Source organism: Mustela erminea, chromosome 1 (genome assembly GCF_009829155.1).
Source record: "Mustela erminea isolate mMusErm1 chromosome 1, mMusErm1.Pri, whole genome shotgun sequence".
Lineage (NCBI taxonomy): Eukaryota > Metazoa > Chordata > Mammalia > Carnivora > Mustelidae > Mustela > Mustela erminea.
This window is the reverse complement of record NC_045614.1, coordinates 25,813,697-25,836,221: the sequence shown is the minus strand read 5'-3', so window position 1 is coordinate 25,836,221 and position 22,525 is coordinate 25,813,697. Positions and strand designations below refer to the sequence as shown.

Below are 22,525 nucleotides of genomic sequence, written 5' to 3'. Positions count from 1 at the left end.
GGTGGGGCCATTAGGAGGGATGTGGTTCATGAAAATTTGAACTCAGATTGTCTGAAGAGACTCCTCACAGTCTTTGCAAATGCTCTTCCTTCTGCCGAGCACACTCTCCTGCCGCTCCTTCTCAAGTCTGTCATGATCTTTCCCTTTAGCTTGGATGTGTCTTCTGTGGAGAAGATTCTTCTGACCACTCTGTCCAAAGCAGTCTGTCTTCCTTATTGGTACCTTTCCCATTCTCCTATTGTATTTTATTGATGCAGCTTCCCTGAAGTGGTCATACTCATGTATCTATTTATGGGTTTATTGTCTGCATCCACCCAGGAGAATGTAGACTTCAAGAAGGTAGAGGTGCTGCCCTCTTTACCACTGAACTCTGGCCCCTTGCATACAGTAGATGCTCAATAAATGTTCCTTAGTGACAGAATGAAATGAGCAGCCTCTGAGTGAAGTGGGGTGAGCTGAAGAACTTTCTTTTCTCCTTAAGTAAGCTCTGTGTTCACCATGGGGCTCAAATTCAAAGTCCCGAGATAAAGAGTCACATGCTGCACTGACTGAGCCAGCCAGGTGCCCTGGCCCTGGATAGATATATTAAAAAAAAAAAAAAATCATCCTTGGATGCATTATCTTAATGGTTTTTACAAATATTGTCTGATTCAGATCACTTTGCAAAGGCTGAACGGGTTGAAATGAGTGAAAATGAAATACTTTTATACATGATTCTGATCAACTGAGTCAGTTTGCATTGCTCTGTGGGAGATCGCCAGTGTGGTGGTGCAGTGGGATCTGCTCCGGAGAGGTTTGAAGAGGAGTTTTGCCTTCTTTTTTACTTAAGTGAATACTGTTCATTCAGTTATGGAAATGGGTATACTTTTTCTTAAAAAAAAAAAAAGGAAGACTAGTTATTTGGAGTCCTAGCTCCGCGGGTGCCTTAGCCTCTTAGCTTAGCTCATTTACTCCATTTAGTCAAGAATCACTTCTGGGGGCGCCTGGGTGGCTCAGTGGGTTAAAGCCTCTGCCTTTGGCTCAGGTCATGATCTCAGAGTCCTGGGATCGAGCCCGACATTGGGCTCTCTGCTCAGCAGGGAGCCTGCTTCCTCCTCTCTTTCTGCCTGCTTCTCTGCCTACTTGTAATCTCTGTCTGTCGGGTAAATAAATAAAATCTTAAAAAAAAAAAAAAAGAATCACTTCTGGAGGGAGGGCTCTGACAGCGGCCACAGAGAGGCAAGAAGGCCAGCAGTGTCCCTCCCTTGTGGGGTTTACGTCCCAGTGGCGGAGATGGACAGTCGGCATGTAGAGCTATAGTATGATATCAGAGTGTGGTCAGTGGAATGATGGCGATGAAGCTGAGGAAGGGGATCCAGAGAGACTGCCCTGGAGGCAGCATTGGGTTAGGTCAGGGATGGTTTCTCTGAGAAAGCAGCATTCCAGCAGAAACCTAGAGGAATGAGCGAGGTGGATTTCCAGGGGAGGACAGTTCCATGCATGTGAACCCAAGGTTGTGGTTGAATTCCTGGTTTGACCAGTCTGCTCTTGAGCCCTGGACATGGTCTCTCTCATGGGGGATGGGGAGAGGAAATGAGGCAGTGTGGAGAGAACCTTCCTCACCTCCTCCCCAGATCCTAACTCATGGCTGGAGTAAGCTCTCGGCACTGTGGGCTCTCATATTTGTCTAGAAGGCTTATGCCTTCCTTTTCAGAGGGACCTGGAGTGATGATGTATCCTGAAATTGCCATCTGGGCAATGAACATGAGCCTTGGGGGTACTGCTGGAAGTATAACCCTGCACATAGTAAGACTTGCTTCCCCTCACCTGCCCTAGCCATGGGCCCCCTCCTCTTCTGTGTCATTTGGTCATAAGCACCTCATCACCTAGAGGGAACCACCTAGAGGGAAAGTAGTTACTTAGTGAAGCTTTGATGGAAAAAAAAATGAAGTGATGAAAATGTGTAGGATCATGGTCCAGGAGATGCCCGCTTCCTAATCCTTCTACTGAGTGGTTGATTGGCTGATCACTGGACGTTACTCAGCCAAGCATAAAGGAGGTATGACATCCTTCTCTCTCTCTCTCTGCCTGCCTCTCTGCCTACTTGTGATCTCTCTCGGTCAAATAAATAAATAAAATCTTAAAAAAAAAAAAAGGAGGTATGACAGGGAGGCTTCTTGGAAAGAGTGACATCTAAGAAAAGAAAGGGATGGCTACAAGTCCTTTCTATTAGAGGGTGGGGTGGGATGGAAGGGAGAGAGAATAGCATGTGCAAAGGTCCAGTTGAAGAGTTACCAGCTCTCAAATGAGCTCAGATTCTCATCAGTTATAGCAGTTGTGTGTGCCTGTGTGTGTACACATACATGCATGTGTGCATGTGTACCCTTGTATTGGTGTATTCTGTGGAAAAGTAACTGTCTTAGCCGTCAGTAAATGCCAGTTCTTCTGAATGGCTGCGCCTTGTGCTGCTGGGCTCTGGCTGGGCATCCTCATTTATCATCTAGAACCTTCCTATGGTACAGGTCTTCTCAGGATCCCCATCTTCCTGACTAAGAAAAACAAGGTGGGAAGGGGTGAATAATTTGGCAACTGTGTCTTTCTGGAGCTCTGTTCAGTTGTATCAGAGGAGATGGAGGGGAGGGGGATCTCCCCAGAAGATTGATTCAGTGATGTCAAGAGAGCTGGGTGCATTTAAATCTCTCCTACAGACCTTGCTTTGAGGTACAGCCCCTGCGGAATGTCAGCTCTGGGAGGGCAGAGGCTGGCTCAGTCCCTGGCACGGTGAGGATTTGCTGAGGGGTTAAGGAATCCTACAGGGTCTCTGGTGGCCACAGAACAACAAGGTGGGAGGAGGCTATTGCTTTCTTTTCCCAGGTGACTCCTGACATTTCTGAGGTAGATCCGTGACTCAGGGCAGAGCTGGACATGGGGCCCAAGTCAAAACCAAATGCTCCAAGGAAAGAGGCCGGAGACCTTGGCCAGAGTTGAAGGACAAAGCAGGCTTGTCGGTGCCTTGCCTCGCTCATCTAGCTCAAGACTGAACTAGTTCTTTAACAGCCCAAGTCAGTTATTCGTCCCGACACCCCACCTCCGCTTTATGATAACTTACGGATCAGGATTTGCTGCTCCTGTGGATAGAACCCCGAGCCCAGAATCCAGCTTTAATTCTGAGCTTAATATTTTCCTGGAAAATGGGGTGGTGATCTAGCGTGGTGGCTGGTTTTAAGGCACATTGATATGTCTGGAGGTGGGAGGCATCCTGTTCCAGGCTCAGCTCCAGCATTGAGTTACTAGTGGAGTGACCTTGGGCAAAGTGCCTGACCTCTCCAAGCCTCAGTTTCCATATTTGTGCATGGGGACAGTGCTTGACTGGACCTTATGGGTTTGCTGTGGAAATGAATGCACAGAGTGCGTATCCTGTCACAGCCCCTGTGCAGGAAGGGCTGTGGTCATTCCCTGGTGACCTAAAGCAGACACAGGTCACTCCGTCAGGCACTGTGCTCACGAAAGTTTGCTCAAACACACCAGGCGTTCTCATTCGGACTTGGAGACTTCATCGGGGTGGGTGCTACGCTATTGGAGATGATTGTATTTGGAACTAAATCTGGATAATGGAGCCAAGGGCACGTTTGTTGTGAGACAGATGCCAGGTGTGAAATGGCGTGAGATTTGGTCACGCCCAAATGGTCCTCCCTCCTGTCCCCATGTCTCTCCCAGGCCTGCCCAGCTACGGGGGGCCTCCATGTACCTGTGGCTCTCAGAACCTGGCCGCTTCAGTGGACTGTTCTAGGTCATCTTCCCCACACCCCACTCCAGGTCACCTGCTGGACCCTCCAATGCGGTTGAACTCAACAGCCCCTCAAATGCTCCAGAGGATTTTTCCACCTTCGCAGCTCTGCCCCTGCTGTTCCTACTACTTGTAATATTCTTTTCTCCTTGCAGAACCTCCCACACTCCTCAACTCCAGGGGCCTCTTCCCTCTTTCCTTCCCTTTTGCCTAGAAAAAGAAATGCTCCTGCTTGTATTCTTCATGTACACAAATGTAAACAAATTGGAAATTATGGAGTAAAGAGAAAAGTTCCACCTCCCGCATCCCTGGCTTCCTTCCAGAGAGCACATTTATGATCAGCTGATTGGGTATTTCTCCTATGTTTTGATGTACAGGTGTGTGTACCTGTGAGTGTCTTTAAAAACCGGCAGAATGGGCTCATTTAAAAAATTTTTTAAAAGATTTTATTTATTTTTAAAAAGAGAGAAAGAGAGAGGGGAGGACCAGGGCGGAGGTAGAGGGAGACCATGTCCAGCTGACTCTGCACTGAATGTGGAGTCCCACACGGGTTTGATCTCACCACCCTGAGATCATGACCTGAGCCAAAACCGAGAGTCAGATGCCAAACCAGCTGAGCCACCCCAGGTACCTCTCTTGGGCTCATTTTGTGAATTTTTCCTCATTTAGCCATATGTCCAAGAATGCTTTCTCTGTCTATACACATCTCCCCTCTTTCTATACCCTCACCTCCCCCAAGGGAGGTACAAGTTTGTGTGGACGTGTATTTTCAGTTCTCTCGGGTATGTACCTGCAGTGATTGCCAGTTTTATGGTGACTCGCTGTTGGGTATTTTGGAGAACTGCTATACTGGTTTCCAAAGGGGCAGTGCCATTTTGTAATCCCACCAGTAGTGCTTGAGGGTTTCAATGACTCCACATCCTCACCAATGCTTGTTACTGCCCATCTTTTTTTAATTATTGCCATCCTAGGGCGTGTGAAGTGGTATCTCATCATGGTTTTGATTTTCACTTCCCTATGGTTAGTGGTGTTGAACATCTTTTTTTTTGTTTGTTTTAACTTAATTTTTTTTGTGCAGTTTTCGTTTTTCTTTTAATAATGAAATTGAGAGGAAAGTACAGAGATTTCCTTTATATTTCCTGCTCCCACGCATGCACGGCCTTCCCCATTATCAATATCACTCACCAGAATGGTGTATTTGATACCAGGGATGAACCTACATGGGCACATCATGATCATATGAAGCCCATATTTTTTTTTTAAGGATTTTATTTATTTATTTGACAGATCACAAGTAGGCAGAGAGGCAGGCAGAGAGAGAGGAGGAAGCAGGGTCCCCGCCGAGCAGCCGAGCAGAGAGCCCAACGTGGGGCTTGATCCTAGGACCCTGGGACCACAACCTGAGCCAAAGGCAGAGGCCCAACCCACTAAGCCACCTAGATGCCCCAAGGCCCATAGTTTACCTGAGGGCTCACTCTTGGTGTTGTGCCTTCAGTGGGTTTGAATGAATGAATAATGATAATTCTACACACAACTATAATATCATACAGAGTATTTTCACTGCCCTAAGAATCCTCTGTCTCTACCTTTTCATCTCCACCTTCCTGCCCGCACAAACACTGATCTTTTTACTGTCTCCATAGTTTTGCCTTTTCCAAAATGTCATATAGTTAGGATCATGCGGTACGTAGCAATTGGTTTCTTTTACTTAGTAACATGCATTTGAAGTTCCTCAGTGTCTTTTCATAGTTTGATAGCTCATTTCTTTTTGGTTCTGAGTAGTATTTCATTGTCTGGATGTATCACAGTTTATCCATTCACCTACTAAAGAACATTTTCGTTGCTTGTAAGTTTTGGCGCTATAAACAACCACGTACAGGTTTTTGTGTGGACATGTTTTCAGCTACTTAGGGTAAATACCAAGGAGTGTGACTGCTGGTATGTGTGGTAAGAGTATATTTGGTTTAGTAAGAAACCTGCCAAACTGTCTTCCAAAGTGGCTGTACCATTTTGCATTCCCACCATCAACAAATGAGAGAGTTCCTGTTACTTTACATCATTTGCCAGCATTTGGTATTGTCAGTGTCGTGGATTTAGTCCATTCTAATAGGCTTGGGCTGGTATCTTGTTGCTTTAATTTGCATTTCCCTGATGACATATGTGGAGACTCTTTTCACGTGTTTACTTGTCATCCATGTATCTTCTCTGGTGAGGTGTCTGTTAAGGTCTTTCCTATTTCCAGTGCAGGTTGTTTGTTTTCTTATTGTTGAGTTTTAAGAGCTGTTGGCATGTTTTGGGTAACAGTTCTTTATCAAGTGTATCTTTTGCAAATATTTTTTTCTAGTCTGTGGTTTGTCTTCTAATTCTCTTGGAATTATCTATTGCAGAGCAGAAGTTTTCAATTTTTGTGAAATCCGGCTTATCAATTATTTCTTTCAGATTGTGTTTTTGGTGTTATATCTAAAAAGGCATCACCATACCCAAGGTTTTGTAGGTTTTTCCCTATGTTATCTTCTAAGGATTTTATAGTTTTGCATTTCATATTTATGTCTCGGATCCATTTTGAGTTAATTTTTGTGAAGAGTGAGAAGTCTGTGTTCAGATTCATTTTTTTGCACGTGGATGTCCAGTTTTCAATCATTTGTTGAAAAGAATATCTTTGCTCCATTGTTTTTGCCTTTGCTCCTTTGTCAGAGATCAGTTGCCTATATATATGTGGGTCCATTTCTGGTCTCTCTGTTTTTTGATCTGTTTGTCTGTGTTTTTGCTAATACCACACTGTCTTGATTATTGTAGCTTTGTAATAAGTCCTGAAGTCTGGTAGCGGCAGTCCTCCAACTTTGTTCTTCCTTAATATTGTGTTGGTTGAATATCTTCCCATGTGTTTATTGGCCATTTGTATATCTTCTTTGGAGAAGTGTCTTTTCAGATATTTCACCAATTTTTTAAAAAATTGGGTTGTTGAGGCGCCTGGGTGGCTCAGTCGGTTAGGCATGTACCTTTGGCTCAGGTTGTGATCCCTGGGGTCCTGGAATCAAGCATTGGGTCCCCGCTCCGTGGGGAACCTGCTTCTCCCGCTCCCCCTGTTTGCGCCATCTCTCTCTCTGTCAAATAAATAAATATAATCTTAAAAAAAAAAGGGTTGCCTTTTTATTATTGATTTGTTTTAAAATTTTTATTATTGCTTTTAAAGATTTTATTTATTTATTTGAGATAGAGTGTGAGAGAGAGCAAACAGAGGAGGAGGGGAAGAGGGAAAGGGAGAAGCAGGCTCCCCACTGAGCAGAGAGTTCCATGTGGGACTTGATCCCAGGACCCTGGGACCATGACCTGAGCTGAAGGCAGACCCTTAATCAACTGAGTCACCCAGGCTTTGCAGTAACTTTTGAAATCGAGAAGTGTGTCTTCTAACTTTGTCCCTTTTCATGATTGTTTTGGCTATTCTGGGTCCCCATATGAATTTTAGGATCAGCTTGTCAAGTTTTTGCAAAAAAAGATTCTAATAGGGGCCTTCTGATTGCAGAGACAAAACCTGGGGACATCAGCATCTCTTTTCCTTGTTGAAGAAAGTGATAAGTATAGTGTCGTGTCTAATCTAAGTCCGGAGACCTCGGATAAAACATTTAACTCCTGAATGTGTGAAATGGGAATGCCTCTAGCACAGAGTGAGCTAATGGCAGACCTGGCTTCCATTTATCTGAGGGCGTGATGGTGAGCCCTAGAGATCTTCCTATACTTCCCTGCCTCACCAGAATCCTGGTGAGAACTGGCACTCCCCGCCCCCCACCCAACCCTGGCCCCCCAGCCCTGGAGGCACCAGGGAGTGCTGGAGGGTATCAGAGTGAGGCTGCATTTTCACTTGTTTCATCGATTGAGCAGAGCTAGGATTTCATTTAAGGAAAGGGTTCTGCTAAAGCAGTTTTTGCCTCCTCCCCGCCAAACTGGCATCATGGTTTAAAGAATGGAATAAAAATAAGAAAAGAATACTATCACATAATAGAAGATTAGTTTACACCTCTACCTGCATTTATGCATTCCAGATGTCATGCTTTGGCACAAGTCCACAATTGTGTTCTTACAGAAGAAGAAGTGAAAAGTGAGGTGCCTATGTGTGTGCCAACAAACTGCTTTTCCAAACTGAAGGAACAGCCCAGAGAACTACATTGGGAAATGCTAACACACTCCACCTCAGCGTGCTCTCTGCTGGGGTGAGGGTCTCCATTTTAAACAAAATGGTGCTACTGTGTGTGAGAGAGGGGAGTTGTTGTTCCAAAAACAAAACAAAACACAGTTTTAAAAAAAAAGGAATTAAAACAAGTATTAATTTGCGGAGATTTTTAGTTTGTTTCTGGAGGGAAAGAACATGCTAGGCAATGGAAATTATTTTGAGATCTTCAAAACCCAAGTTCCTGTGGTTTAGCAGGTTCCCTTTACCCAATCTGTTAGATCAAGCTCTTCATGGGGATTTTACTTCCATTCTTTAGTGTGGGGTGTGGGTGCATGCCTGTGCACATGGAAAGTTAGGGGAAAAACACAGTGATACAACCCAGGCCCAGAACAAGGAAGCATGTTACGGAGCTGAAGTTCCAGTCTCTGAAGATGCAGCTCAGCTGCCCTTGTGTAACCTCTTCCCATGACACACCTCCCAGGGGGGTGCAGGGGATGGCTTCGCCCCAGCGTGGCTTTAATTTTACAAAAACTCTGTGCAGTCTTGCAAACTCCAGTGGTTTTCTAACAGATCACTCGCATTTCATATATTCTGGGCTGGGCAGGGCCTCACTAATCCTTGGCCAGCACTGTGAGTCAGAAAATATTTAAATGACCGCCGAGGCCTTTGAGGAGAGAGAGTTGGCAAGTGGATTTAGGGAGGTGGGGTGACTCTTAAACAGCACGGCAGCAAATGAGTGGCAGAGGTGATCTGAGGGTGAGCAACCCTGTTTTCTTACGCTAATAAAGAAAGTTATGTTATCTTTCCAAATGAGATAATAATGATGATGCTACCGAAGGCTACTGAGCACTTATTATATGGTGGGAGTCTGGCTTTTCCTACCTGTGTTTGACTGTGACCCACTGTAAGAAATAAATCTATAGACTACCACTTGGTGTATTTGCATGTATGAGTGAACACGTGTGTGCAAGCACATTTGTATCCAGAATGTAAGTTTGGTGAGACAATACTTACCTTATGTATGTTTAATGTCCTCCAATCATTCTTTTCTACATTAGTGGATCTATGATTTTTTTTTTTTAAATGATGGCTGTGAGACCCTCTAGATTTATTTCACAAATAGGGGAAAACCTACTGTTTGAAAAACTCTGTGCTCGATGGTTTGCTGTGTGTTTTACATGTATTATTTCATTTAATCCTCACAAAAACCTCAGGGAGAGGGTACTGTGTTATCTTCATTTTTGGATGGGGGAAAAAAGGCACAGAGAGGTAACTTGCCCAGGGTCACACTGTGAGTAGTGGAGCTGGGATGGAACCCAGAAAGGCTAAGTCCTATTACAAGTTCATGGCGTGAACCCAGGTCTTGTACTTGTCTCCTGTAATGATTAGGGAAGAAGGTATAATTTACTATCCTTTAAAAAAAATATTTATTTTTAAAGTAGATTCCACACCCACTGTGGGGCTTGGACTAATGACCCTGAGATCAAGAGTCACACACCCTACCAACTGATCCAACCAGGTGCCTCTTAATATCCTAATGAGTTGTTACAGATTGAAAAGGTAGCCACAAAGCGGATACAAAATTAATACCACTTGTTTGACTTAAAGTTGCATTTGAAAACACATATATCCACTATGATGGCTTTGATCAATACATAGATGTTATTCATCCTCAGTTTCTTTATTTTGTGGGTTTTTTATTCTTTTTTTTTTTAAGATTTATCCATTTAAGGGCACCTGGGTGGCTCAGTGGGTTAAAGCCTCTGCCTTCGGCTCAGGTCAGGATCCCAGGGTCCTAGGATCAAGCCCTACATCGGGCTCTCTGCTCAGCAGGGAGCCTGCTTCACCCCCTCTTTCTCTGCCTGCCTCTCTCTGTTTATCAAATAAATAAAATCTTTGGAAAAAAAAAGATTTATTCATTTATTTTGAGGGAGGGAGTGGGGAGGAGCAGGAGAAGAGGGAGAGAAGGAGAGTCCCAAGCAGACTCCATGCTGAGCAAGGAGCCCAATGTGGGGGTCGATCCCACGACTCTGAGATCATGACCAAGCTGAAACCAAGAGTCAGACGCTCAACCACCTGCACCACCCAGGTTCCCCACGTAGGCTTTTTATTTTTATCTTCTTAATCATCTGATGACTTGAAATTTCGTGCAAGTACAGATAATAAGGGATAATTTACAATGGAAAGTAAGTAGTTTTGGAGGTGTATTAGGGATCTCCAGAGAAACAAAACCAACAAATTCAACAGGATGTTAATATATAAAAGTATATAATATACATTATATAATATATAATGATGTGTAATATGTACATATATAATATATGAAGTATATAATTTATAATGATATATATTATATAATATATAATGGTGTGTATGCTCTCTCCCTCTCTCCCTCTCTCTCTGTCTCCATATATATGTGATATATGTATTTGATAAATCACATATACTGAGCAAGAGAGGGAGATATATATATATATATATATATATATATATTTAAAGGAAGTGGCAATCCCCCTATGTGAGTATGGACGCTTGCAAGTTTAAAATCTGCAGAGTAGGCTGGCAGGCTAGAGAGGCGGGGAAGGCAGTTCAAGTCCGAAGGCAGTCTCCTGGCAGAATTCCTTCTTGCTAGAGGAGGTGGTCCATCTTTGTTTTACGAAGGCCTTCTACTGATTGGTCAGGCCCACCCAAATTATGAAGAGCAATTTGTTTTACTCAAAGTCTGCTGATATAAATATTAATGTCATCTAAAAAAATAGCTGCACCTTCATAAAACGTCTAGAATAACATTTGACCAGCTATCTGGGCATTATGGTCTAGACAACACATAAAATTAAGCATAACAGGGAATAAGATACTGTTGAGCAGAAAGGAAAAAGGCAGTAAGTGGGAAGCTTGAGTGTGACAGTGTTACAAATGGGAGGACATTTCAGAAAGAACTCCCCGCCATCCATGACTGATCACCCCCTAAAGCCCATCCCTGGTTCCCATGCAGTTAGACAACCATGGCATGGGTTGGCAGATGGGAGGAGGTGGCAGGTGCAGGTTTTCTTGCTTTGAGTTGAGTGCATTTTTCTTACATTTCTCTCTTACACCAGAGACCTGAGAGTTCATGGCTCCAAGTAAATAGAGCCATTTATGTGCAGCCAGTGGGGGCTTGTTCAGTGGCTTTCTCTATAGGGGCTGTGTGCTGATGTAGCATTTGTAGCTCAGCCTAAACTTGGAAGACTTTGCTCCCTTCTCCTGTGCCACAAGGTACCGAGTGACCTGTGGGTCACTGGCCACAGGAACTATCTGGGGCTCTTTGGGTGGGAACTCAGGCTGTCTGTGAGTCCATGGTATCCAGACAATATTAAATTTATTATTTGTTTTTCGTTTTCTCTGATTTTTATTAAGGTATAATTCACATACCATAAAACTGATTCTTTTCAAGTGTGACTTAGTAGTTTTTGGTGTATTTGCAGTGTTGTGCAGCCATAACAACTATCCAATTCCAAAACATTTTCATCACCCCCCAAAAATACAGCTTTTCTTTTGGAAATAATTTAAACCTTTGAGAACACTGCCTGCTGGATCAGTCCCATCAGAAAACAAACATGCTGTTATTTCTCCCAACTTAAAAAAACAAAAAAACAAAAAAAACCCCCCACAACCAAAACCCTCTGTTCACTTGTCCTCCTACTTATGCCCCCATTTCTCTTTAGTTTAGAGTAAACCTTCTTGAAAGAATTGTTTGGACTTGCTGACTGTCCTTCTCTGCCTCCCTTCCCCTATCATTTGTTTAAAAAATGGTGATAAAATACATGTAACATAAAACTTACCATCATGACTATTTTTAAGCATCCAATTCAGTCTTGTTAAGCATATTCACACTGTTGTGCAACAACCCCTAGAACTTTTTCATCGTGGGTGCTGGAAACTCTGTTCCCATCAATTCTCCACTTATCTCTCCCCCCAGTCCCTGGTAACCACCACCCTACTTTCTGTCTCTATGCCTTTACCAAGTCTAGTTACCTCACATAAATGGCATCAATACAAACAAGGCACTATTTGTCTTTTTTTGTCTGTGGCTGGCTTATGTCACTCTGCATAATGTCTTCAAGGTTCATGTATGTTGTAGCAGGTGTCCTTATGCCTTTCCTTTTTAAGGCTGAATGATACTCTCTGGTATGTATATACCATGTTTTGTTTATCCATTCATCCTCTGAAGGACAGTTGGGTTGTTCCTGCCTTTTGCCTGCTGGAATAATATTGCTGTCCTGTTCTCCTGGGAACCTGTGATTCCCAGCCAGGTTTGGGTTCCCCTCATGAACATCTCTTGCCCAGGTCTGTGCTCATTGCCGTGTTGCTCATCCCAATGGCATATTCTCAGGCCCCACCCCCACCCAGATGGGCATTTTCTGTTCCTTGAAGCTCTTTCTTTACCTGACTTCCAGGGCACCTTGCTCTGCTGGTCCTCTAATCACCTGCCAGTTAACAGCAATTTCATCCTTCTGATTGTTCAGACCCAAAGCCTGTCATCTTTGACTCTTATCAGAAAATCCCACTGTTAGTACTTTCAAACTATACCCAGAACGTGGCCACTCCTCACCCATTGTCCAAACTACACTCCCCTCTCACCTGAGTGACTGTGGTGATCTCTTTGCTGGTCTCCCAAGCTCAGTCCTTACCTCCTTCCAGTTTGTCCTCAGTTCACAGCTAGAAGGACTTTTAGTGGGCAGATTACCATTCCTTTGCTCAAAACCCTTGAAGGACTCCCATCTTAACAGCAGAAGCTAATGTCCTCACAGTGGTCTACAGGACCACCGTGATCTGGCTGTGTTTCTTCTATTACTCCTTCCTTAGTTCGCTCTTCCCCTCATTACCCCAGCTGAATCATAGTACCCTCAATGCTCTCCTCTAATTGGATGCCCCAGGACCTTTGCTCTTCCTGTTCCCTCTGCCGGGGATTTCTCTTCTCCTGACGTTGACATAATTTGGTCCTTCACTTCCTCCAGCCTTTACTCAGATATCTCCTTCCCTAACTGTCATGTCTAAACCATTAACACTCTCCCCAATATCCCTCTCTCCCTTCCTTGATTTATTTTGTCTCCTTACTCCTGTCACTGTCCGGCAGAGGGGATATTTTTGCTTATTCATCTTGGTTTTTGTCTGCTTCCCTCACTGGAAAGTGAATTCCATGAGGACGGACGGTGTTTTTTCCTTCTGTTCTCTTCCCTGCCAGGTACCCAGCACCTCACCTGGCACCAAGTAGACACTCAGCAAATATTTGTTGAACCAATAGATGAAAATTGGGACATTAGAGATAAAAAATCTTTTATGATTCTTCTATTATGATACAATGCTTACCTGTATTTTTTCTTACCTATGAATTGCTCATAGAGGTAGGCCTATGTGTACGTCTGTGTCTCCCGACTTTTCCCACCAGGTATTCCTGTACAAACTTCTTTTTTCTTTTTTTTTAAGTTGCTAGGCACTCTTCATGATTATTACTTGTTAAACAGCTACATCATGTTTCACTGAGTGGATGTAGCAACTTCATTTATTTAACCTTGTTTTGTTCAGGACTATTGGGCAGCTTCCAATTTGTTGCTGTTGTAGATTGCACCACAGTGAGCGTCTGTGTTAGGCATTTGCCAAGCCTTCCTCCCTCTCCTTGGGAAGGAGTCTCCATTCTCCTGAGCCTGGGTTGGGGCCACGGCCCGAGCTGGGCCCATCGCAGTCTCCACCACCGGCTATGATGACTGGTTCAGGGCCACATAGAGAACCTGCCCGACTAGGCCATGGGCTTCTCCCAGCTCACCCTGACTTGCTCAGAACCAGCAGAGAAGATACGCAGAAGCGCCCAGGTCCAGACCAGTAAGGACAGGGTCCCGGACTTGGAGTAGTGGCAGCTTTGGATGCAGTCACTTGACTGAGCTTTTCCACTATCCTTCCAACGAATCCCCCTTTTCCCCAGTCTAGATGGAGTGGCGTTTCTCCCTGCAAGGAGGGAGTCTAGACTAATTCCACCAGTACAGCATCTCCCCCATTTCCCTTTTCAGGGGAACTTAGGCCAGAACAAGGAAAGATGTTACAGACCTCAGTAAGGCATTGTGCAGGACAGAAAATGCACGTGGGCTGAGCAGCTCCATTTCTTTGTCACAACTGGAGAAACAAGATAAAAATGTCATCGGTCTGGGTTCAGATGCTGGCACTGCCCTCTGACAGGGGTAACCTCAGTTTCCTTGTCTGTAAACTGAGAATGACAGTAATCACAGCCCACCTCAGGGAGTTGTTTAGAGAGAAGGACTCATTTACTTGCACACCCGTATTCATAGCAGCGTTATGCACAGTAGCTAAAAAGTGGAAACCACCGAGTGTCTGTTGGCAGATGAGTGGATAGACAGATGTGGTAATTACATACATCGGAGTATTACTAGCCGTAGAAAGGGAGTTCTGACACCTGCCACAACAGGGGTGAATCTTGAAAAACATGCCGAGTGAAATAAGCCAGACACAAAAGAACAAAAACTCTGTGATTCCACTTATATGCGATTCCTCGAATGACAGATTCTTGGAGGCAGAAAATAGACCAAAGGTTACCAGGGCCAGAGGAGGGGAGAAGGGGAAGCTATAGTTTAGTGGGTACAGAGACTTTGCTTGGGATGATGAAAAGTTTTGGAGGCAGACAGTGGTGATGGTTAGTGTGATGCACTTACTGCCCCCGAATTGTGCACTTAAAAATAGCTAAAATGGTCAATTTTTTAAAGATTTTATTTATTTATTTGACAGGCAGCGATCACAAGTAGGCAGAGAGGGAGGCAGAGAGAGACAGAGGTGGAAGCAGGCTCCCTGCTGAGCAGAGAGCCTGATGCGGGGCTTGATCCCAGGACCCTGGGATCATGACCTGAGCTGGAGGCAGAGGCTTAACCCACTGAGCCACCCAGGTGCCCCTAAAATCGTAAATTTTGTGTTATGTATATTTTCCTATAATAACAAAAAAGTATCAGAGGAGTTAGAGGGTATGAAATGGGTATGAATATCACAGTGAGTCTCTTGGACTTTTTCTTCACAGGTTAAAATTGAATTAAGATGGAGCACTCAGGGGGAAAAAACAGCCACAAACCAAAAGGAGGTGGTGTGGAGCGGGAGTAAACTACCCACAAGAGCCCAGAGGGTCCCTCTGAAATCTGCTGCTGCTGGCTGGGGTCTGGCCTGGCAGGAGCAGCTCCCCCAGCCAGCCTGTGTGCATGGAGTGTTAGTGACTGAGGGCAGGCTAGTCTGGTCCCCTGGTCAGATGGTCCCAGGCCAGGACTGGAGCCTGGGTGAGTCACAGTTCCATCCCCCAGAGAACAAAGGGAGGTAGCAGGGAGGGGCTGGGCTGTGACTCAGAGGCCAGGCTGCCCTGCCCTGAGCTTCCTCTGGGTACACACCCCCTCCAACTCCGGCTTCGGCTACCCCCACCCCTGCCCTGTGGGAGTAGGGGCAGGTGTACCCACTTCCCAGGCAGGCCATCAGGAAGACTCCCCAGCAGAAGGTAGAAGTTGTCCAGAGTTGTTTTTCAGCTCCTTTTTGGAAATAGAAATCACAGCAGCTACGGTGATGGAGCATTTGGTGTGTACCTGCTGGGCTCAGGGCTCTGCACACTCTGTCTCCTTTACGCCTCTGCCTCATCCCAGCAGCTACGGCAGAGGCAGAGGGCTAATGGGGTAAAGCAACTTGCCTGAGGTTACCCCTGTCCGGCCACAAAGGGCAGAGATTGAGGAGCCTGGACTTAGAATCATGCTAGTACACACATGCACACTTGTGCGTGCGCGCACACACACACGTGCTCATGGGAGGTTAGACTCCAACACATGAGCTATGTCTAGGTCATAAGTCTAAAGAAAGAATTTTCTCTAGGAAAGAAAAGCGTAGGGAAAAAGTTAGAAAATATAGATACTATATTTTACAACAAAAAGGACATTAGATAGGATTGCATTCTAGCATGTCGGGTCATTCTTATGGGTGTTTGGGACATAGAAAAGTGGATAACATTAAAGACTCCCTAAATACTGAGTGCTACTCCCTGAGCACTCATGGTCATGACATTTGTGTCCAGACTTTGTAACACCACATTGGTACTTCAGGAAGACCAGGCTCACTGTGAACAAGTTACCATAAATGTTACAATAGATAAAACAGGCATACTATAGATTGCCCCAAGCGGGGGTTGTTATTTTTTCTTGTTTGTAAAAGACATGCCTTGTTTTATGTAAAGAAATTTGCTCTTTTAAGATTTTTATGTGACAGAGATTATGGGAAAGATATAACCTTCCTTGTTTTACAGTCACTTCTTAATGAATGTGGCAATGGATAGCCCTGAAAAGTGAAAGACCAATAAATAGGGGGAAAAGGAAATTCATTTTAGCTAATAGTTTCAGTCCCGTCCCCTGAAATTTTATCAGAGTTGCTAACGTGGTGGAGAAGCTTATCATTTCCTTGGCCCCTCCTCGATTTTAGCCTAGGGGGCATGCATTCATTCGTGCCTCCACAGGTGCATTGAGTGGAATGATGGCTGGAGTTTACTTCCCTGGGAAGGGTGTAGAGGAAAGAAAATTAAGAATGAGCTAAAAAAAAAAAAATGAGCTAATTGAAGTTGTACGCTGGGCACATTTCTTTCTGTTTCTGTTTGTGTTTGAACTTTGCCATTCAAAAAAGTTAAAATATATACTGTTGAGCACTTATTTTGGGTCAGCTCTTGCGCTAGGTGCTGGGGAAGCCTTGGTGACCCCAGCAGGCTCACACTGCCCTTCTGGAGTCAACAGACAGCCTCATTCAGGAAACAGGTATTAATCAAACCATCACATGAATGCAGGTACAATTACAGCTGGTTTAAGTGCTGAAAAATCATGAGCAGAGACATAAAAGTCAGCAGGGTAGACACCGTCCCAGCCAGAATTGGGGGAGGAACTGAGAGTCCTCAGCTTGAGGTATCACCAACGGGGCTTGGGTGTGTGTGTGTGTGTGTGTGCACGTGTGCACATGTGTGTACATGCATATACCGGCACATTCAAGGCTGAGAGCAGGTCTTTGCCTGGCATTAACTGGGGTATGAGAGAAGGGATTCAAAGTCAACTGAATGCCCTTCATCCTCTTAGAGAACATGTGTGGTGCATATTCAAGAGGATAGCAGAGATGTAGCGGAATCCTCCGCTTAGGAAAAAATCCAAAATTTTTCTTACCTTCACCTACACACTCTGCCACTCCCTGTCATGCCTTCTAGCAAGATCCCAATCTCTGTTCTCTCTCAGCCGTTGAGTGTGCCATTCCTTCTATCTAGAATGTTCTTATTCCTTCTCTTCTCGGGGCCGGCTCCTTTGCAGACATAGGTCTTGGCTCAGACGTTACAAGGGAGAACTCCCCTCAGGGCTTCTCCCTGTTTACTTTCTCATCCCTCATGTTTTCTTGGTCCCTTCTCCAGGCTGAGGGCATGGTGATAACAGGGGCTATGTCTGGTCATACCCTGCAGGCCCCCTAACCTCCAGCCTGCAGATGATGCAGAGAGCCGGCGCCCAGCAGATCCCACAGCCAGGTGCTATCTGACATTGTCTCTGTGCATCTTCCTCTTAACTCTTTTGCGTTTTATTTTTTTTATTTTTTTACCGTTTTACATTTTAAAAGGATTTGACCTGTGTACAGTTGTCAAGATGGACTGTGGGAATCTGTGGAAGCTTCCTCTGAGATGAGAGTGCCTTGTATATGTCCAGAAATTCTCTCAAACAATAGGGATGTGTACATCTGAATTTTGTTGGGTTGTAGGAGGCGAGGTAGAATTAGATGCTTCTGCAAGATCCAGTAAAAGCCAGGGGTGTCTGGGAAGCCACATATCGGTCCTTCTTGTGTCTGGTTTGTGGTCACAGCTGATGGGACTTGAAGTACAAGCCAGCCTCTGCTACCTCATACCATATATAAAAAAACAACTGGAGATGAGTTGAGGACCTAAATGTGGAAGGCGAATCATGGAACTTCTAGAAAATACTAGAGAAGAATGAAAATTAGGCTAGACATAGAATTCTTCGACAAGATCACAAAAAGCACTATCGTGCTTTTTGTGAGGAAAAGAAGGAAAGAAATTTATAAACTAGACTTCATTAAAACTAAGAACTTTTTCTCAAAAGACACTATTTTTTTTTCTTTTTTCTTTTTTTTTTTTTTTTTTTTAAAGATTTTATGTATTTATTTGACAGAGAGAGATCACAAGTAGGCAGAGAGGCAGGCAGAGAGAGAGAGAGAGGAGGAAGCAGGCTCCCTGCTGAGCAGAGAGCCCGATGCGGGACTCGATCCCAGGACCCTGAGATCATGACCTGAGCCGAAGGCAGCGGCTTAACCCACTGAGCCACCCAGGCGCCCTCAAAAGACACTATTAAGAGAGTGAAGAAGCAAACTGCTGTCCGGAAGAAGATATTTGAAATACATATGTCCCCCCAAAGATTCATCTCTAGAATATATAAAGAACTTCTACCAACCAATGAGAAACAGACAACCCAGTATAAAAGCGACAAAAGACTTGAGCAAACACGTCACCAAAGAGGATTCCAAATGACCAGTAAACATATGGAAGGGTGCTTAGCCTCAGGAGTCATTAGAAGAATTTAACCACAATAAGATAGCACTGTGTGTCTACCCAGAATGGCCAAATGAAAAAGACCGACAACGAAAATGTAGTTAAAGATAAGGAGCAGCTGAAACCCTCCAGCACTGCTGGTGGAGGTAGGAACTGGTACAGCCACTTTGGAAAACCATTTTGGCCGTGTCTACCACAGCTGGACATCAGGCTCCCCAGGCTGTATAGCACTCCTAGGTGTAGATGATTGCCCAGGAACTTGCGCACAAACGATCCTAGCAGCTTTATTCATAAATCTCAAAACATGACAATGACCCAAGTGCCCATCGGCAGCCATATGGGTAGGCGAATAGTAGATCCACACAATGGAATATACTCTGCAATGAGAAAGAGCCTTTGGGTAGGGCACTAACCAGGAGGGGCACGGGGAAACCTTCTAGGTGGCTGGACATGTTTTATATTTTGATTTGGTTGGTGATGACATGGGATTGTAAGTACTTATAAACATGACTTAGTTGTACACTTAAGATTTGTGTAGTTTGTGTATGTCGCAAACTTATTTATTTGTTTGTTTCCAAACTATTTTACTGATAGATTGGGGAAATCTATCAATGTATATCAATACATTGAGGAAATAGAATACGTGGTAGTCTTTGTCTCGAGCCCTCAGAGGAAGGCTGGGGAACTGAAACGCTGTCAGAGGCCAGGGTGGGCTGGAGGGAGGCCTGAGTTCTCCCCGTGATGCTGCTTCTCCCCGGTGTTTCTCCTTGTCTTCACCCATTCCCCCCCCCCCCGCCGCCCCCCGATACTGCAACGTGAGCAGTACCCACCTCTCACCCCTGGTGTGATCCTTACCTGGCAGGAAAGACCAGTGCTTGAGAGGGAATGTGGACCTTTCCTAATTGTAGTGCTGTTTAATTTATTAATTATTTACAAGATTTTATTATTTTTTGACAGAGAGAGAGAGAGCACAAGCACTGCTTGTGCTCCCACAAGCAGTGGGAGCAGCAGGCAGAGGGAGAAGCAGGCTCCCCGAGGTGCAGGGCCGAAGGCAGTCGGTTAACCAACTGAGCCACCCAGATGCCCCTATAATGTCCCAACCTGGAAGAGGAGGGAACCTGCACATCAGTTAGCTCTCACCAAAGCCCAGGATTAAACGGTGGCGGCGGCTGGCGTTACAGGCTAGGTTGGAGAGGATCCAGTGAGGAAGTGGAACCCGCCTCTGTCTGCCCAGGCATATCACTCCGCTCCCACTCCCTGGGCTGATCCTCAGCAACAAATTCAAGTCTGTTACGTCCAATGCCTGGGGCAGCCTGGTGGCTGTGCTGGGACAGATCTCTGAGCTGAATGGACCTCGGGGGTCCCGGGGCATGGTGTGAGCTGTAGGGGATCTCTGGCTCTGGGCTTGGGTGCTTTCACAGGTGTCTTTCTGACAGGGGAAGGACATGCTTCATTTCCAGTCCTCCAGGCTGGCTGGTTGGGACATCCTAAGCCTCAAAAAACAGCATGCCTTTAAAAAAGTTGGGTGCAAACTATTCCTTTGATTATACCTGGCCTGAATTAATAGGAGGCTTTTCCTAGGATGCAGCAGAATAGTCACATGCACAGCTGCAGAAATGCTTACGTATTTGACTATGGTTGCCGTCCCTCACTCCGCTGGTGTTGCACACAGCATGCTGTCCACGCTTCATGTCACCTTTCTGAGACGCAAACATTGTGAATTCTGAAACGCAGCCAGCTGCAAGGGTGGGAAGAGGGGTTGTGGACTTGCCCGCGATGGGTTATTCTTCAGATGGCTGGTGAGGTCACTGTTTCTTTTTTGCTAATATAGAAGGATGCTACAGTGAGTGTCCATGGTAGACTTGGAACTCCTGGGTCAGTGGGCAGGCAGATTTTACATTTTAGTGGTTCTCAGCAGGTGGCCTTGCAAAGAGATGAGAGAAAACGACAGTTCTACCAGCAGCGCGTGCATGTGAATTTGGTCCTATTACTCCCTTGTTTCCATGAGCCTCTTCGGCTGCCCCTAGGCTTTTGTCCTAGCTCCTTTCTGTGGTGTTCACAGTCTTCCCTTCCCTGTCTAGCCCTGGCCTGTCTGTCCAGTTGCTGATTCCCTGGCTTCTCTGCTGCCAGCTGCGGAGTCCCTTGGCCAGTCAGCAACTACCCCCTACCCCGCCACGCACATCCCTACTGTGTCTGCAGGGGTTCAGCTGTGGGTAGGACAGAGCTGCCTCTGCCAAAAGGCCTTGCCTTTTGGAGGACGCTGGGGACCCAGCTGAGTTCTGGTGTTCCTGGGAGTTCCTGGGAGGTCGGCCGAAGGCCGAAGGCCTCTGAGCTGAAAGAGCTGGAGTGAGACAGAATGGAGGGGATACTCTGGAAAGCCTCGAAGCAAACTTGGGAGGAAGATTTGTATCTTCAGTCCTGTGGCGAGGCCTTGTAGGGGATTAAACCAGGGAGTGACCTGGCTGATTGGGCTTGTATTTTAGTATATGTGCTGCCGAAGCGAGCACAATTGGGCTTGTATTTTAAATACCACAGGTCATAATGGAGGTGGTTTGTGGTGTTAGAGGTCAAGTTCAAGAGAAGGGGGTAGAGGACAAAGGGCCAGGCCTGATTGTACAGAAGGGGTAAGAAGAAGGAAGGGGCAAGGCCCCCTCTCAGGTCTCTGGACTCACAGTTGGGTGGACAGAGGCGTCCTTGCCTGAGCCTGAGCATGGTACTGAAAAGAGCGAGTGCTCTGGTTGTTGGGGTTCAAATCCCAGCTCAGGCTTCCTGGTGCCAGGACCTCGGGCTCATCATTTCCCCGGCTCCAAACCTGGTGCTGTCGTCTGTATGATGGGGATTTAGAGAGCCCTCTGCCAGGGCTGTGGGGGATATGCATAGCACTAACCGTAGTCAGGGGGCTGGCGTGTGGTGGGTGTTGGGTAAGATCCTCCCTCCCTTGTTCCGCGAAGCTACGCGCAGCCTAGCTCCTCGGTCCGAACTGCCTGCCTGGACATCCATTTCCAGGTGCCTTTCCGTGTCAGGCCTTGCTTTGGTTTTCCCACCAAAGATTCGTGAGTCCCTCAGAATCTACATCACAGGGAGTGGAGCCTGGACAGCTGCATTTCTGAGAAGTTCCCCAGAAGAACCCAGCTGCTCCCTGAATGGCAGGAACTGTGTCTTATGGGTGACCCTGGGTAAATGCTCTTAAAGAGTCAACAGACGCACGAATGGATGAACCATCAATGAGAGGGCCTTGATACCCGGCAGTGAAACCCAGCAGGCTGGACCGATTCTGTTTCCAGAGCAGCCCAGTGCTGGGCCGGCTGCCTCAGTCACCTGAGAGGGTGCAGATTCCCAGGCCCAGCCTCGGTGACTGATTCAGAAGGCCTGCACTGGGGCCAAGCATGGTTCTGCGCACAGACGATTCTGTGCTTTGCTGAGTCAAGGCACCTGTGGGTTCTGAGGGCTCTAGGTCCTCCCAGCTCTGCGAGCTTACGATTCTATCATGGAAGGACCTTGTCCTCAGCCACAGGCCCTTGCACATCCTGCCCTGCAGGGTGAGGTGGGGCTTCTGGGTGCCAGGTCACCAGGTAGAGTTTCTGGGTAGTGGTGGCAGCTGCTTCCCTCCTACAATTGGTAGGAATTAAAATGTCCTGCTGTTTTGAATTCACGGGCAAGTGTCTTTATTACAGCTGATGTCCCAGCAATGTGGGGGCCTGTGCCTCCAGATTTGCTTTGGGTTGTGGTCTCGGGCTCCCTGCCAGCCTCTTGGGAGGGGAGTGATGGAGAACAGCTGTTCTCACCCCGGCAGAGCGCAGGGATCAAATGCCAGGCTTCGACTCCAGAAGCATCTGCCCCTTTCTGTTGTCTGCCCCTCCCTGGACTTGGGGGGAATGATTAGCACCAAAAGAAAGGGTCCTCCTTCTCTCCTGTCTCCTTGCTGCCTTCAAATCTTCCAGACGGCTTTTGTGGAAGGTGCAGTCTTACTCGTGACCTGTGCAAGGCTGCTGTGTGATAGAAG

At 46.0% G+C, this 22,525-nt stretch overlaps 2 protein-coding genes across 4 annotated transcripts in view; one reads left to right on the top strand and one right to left on the bottom strand.

Moving 5' to 3' along the window:
- Positions 1-22,525, top strand: part of ARHGEF3 (Rho guanine nucleotide exchange factor 3) — a 324,108-nt gene that overhangs the window by 9,984 nt on the left and 291,599 nt on the right. The window lies entirely within an intron of this gene.
- SPATA12 (spermatogenesis associated 12) lies at positions 2,529-2,906 on the bottom strand. The gene is given in 3 exon segments (XM_032301562.1): positions 2,529-2,644; positions 2,647-2,710; positions 2,712-2,906. Coding segments are annotated over 3 exon segments (375 nt in total).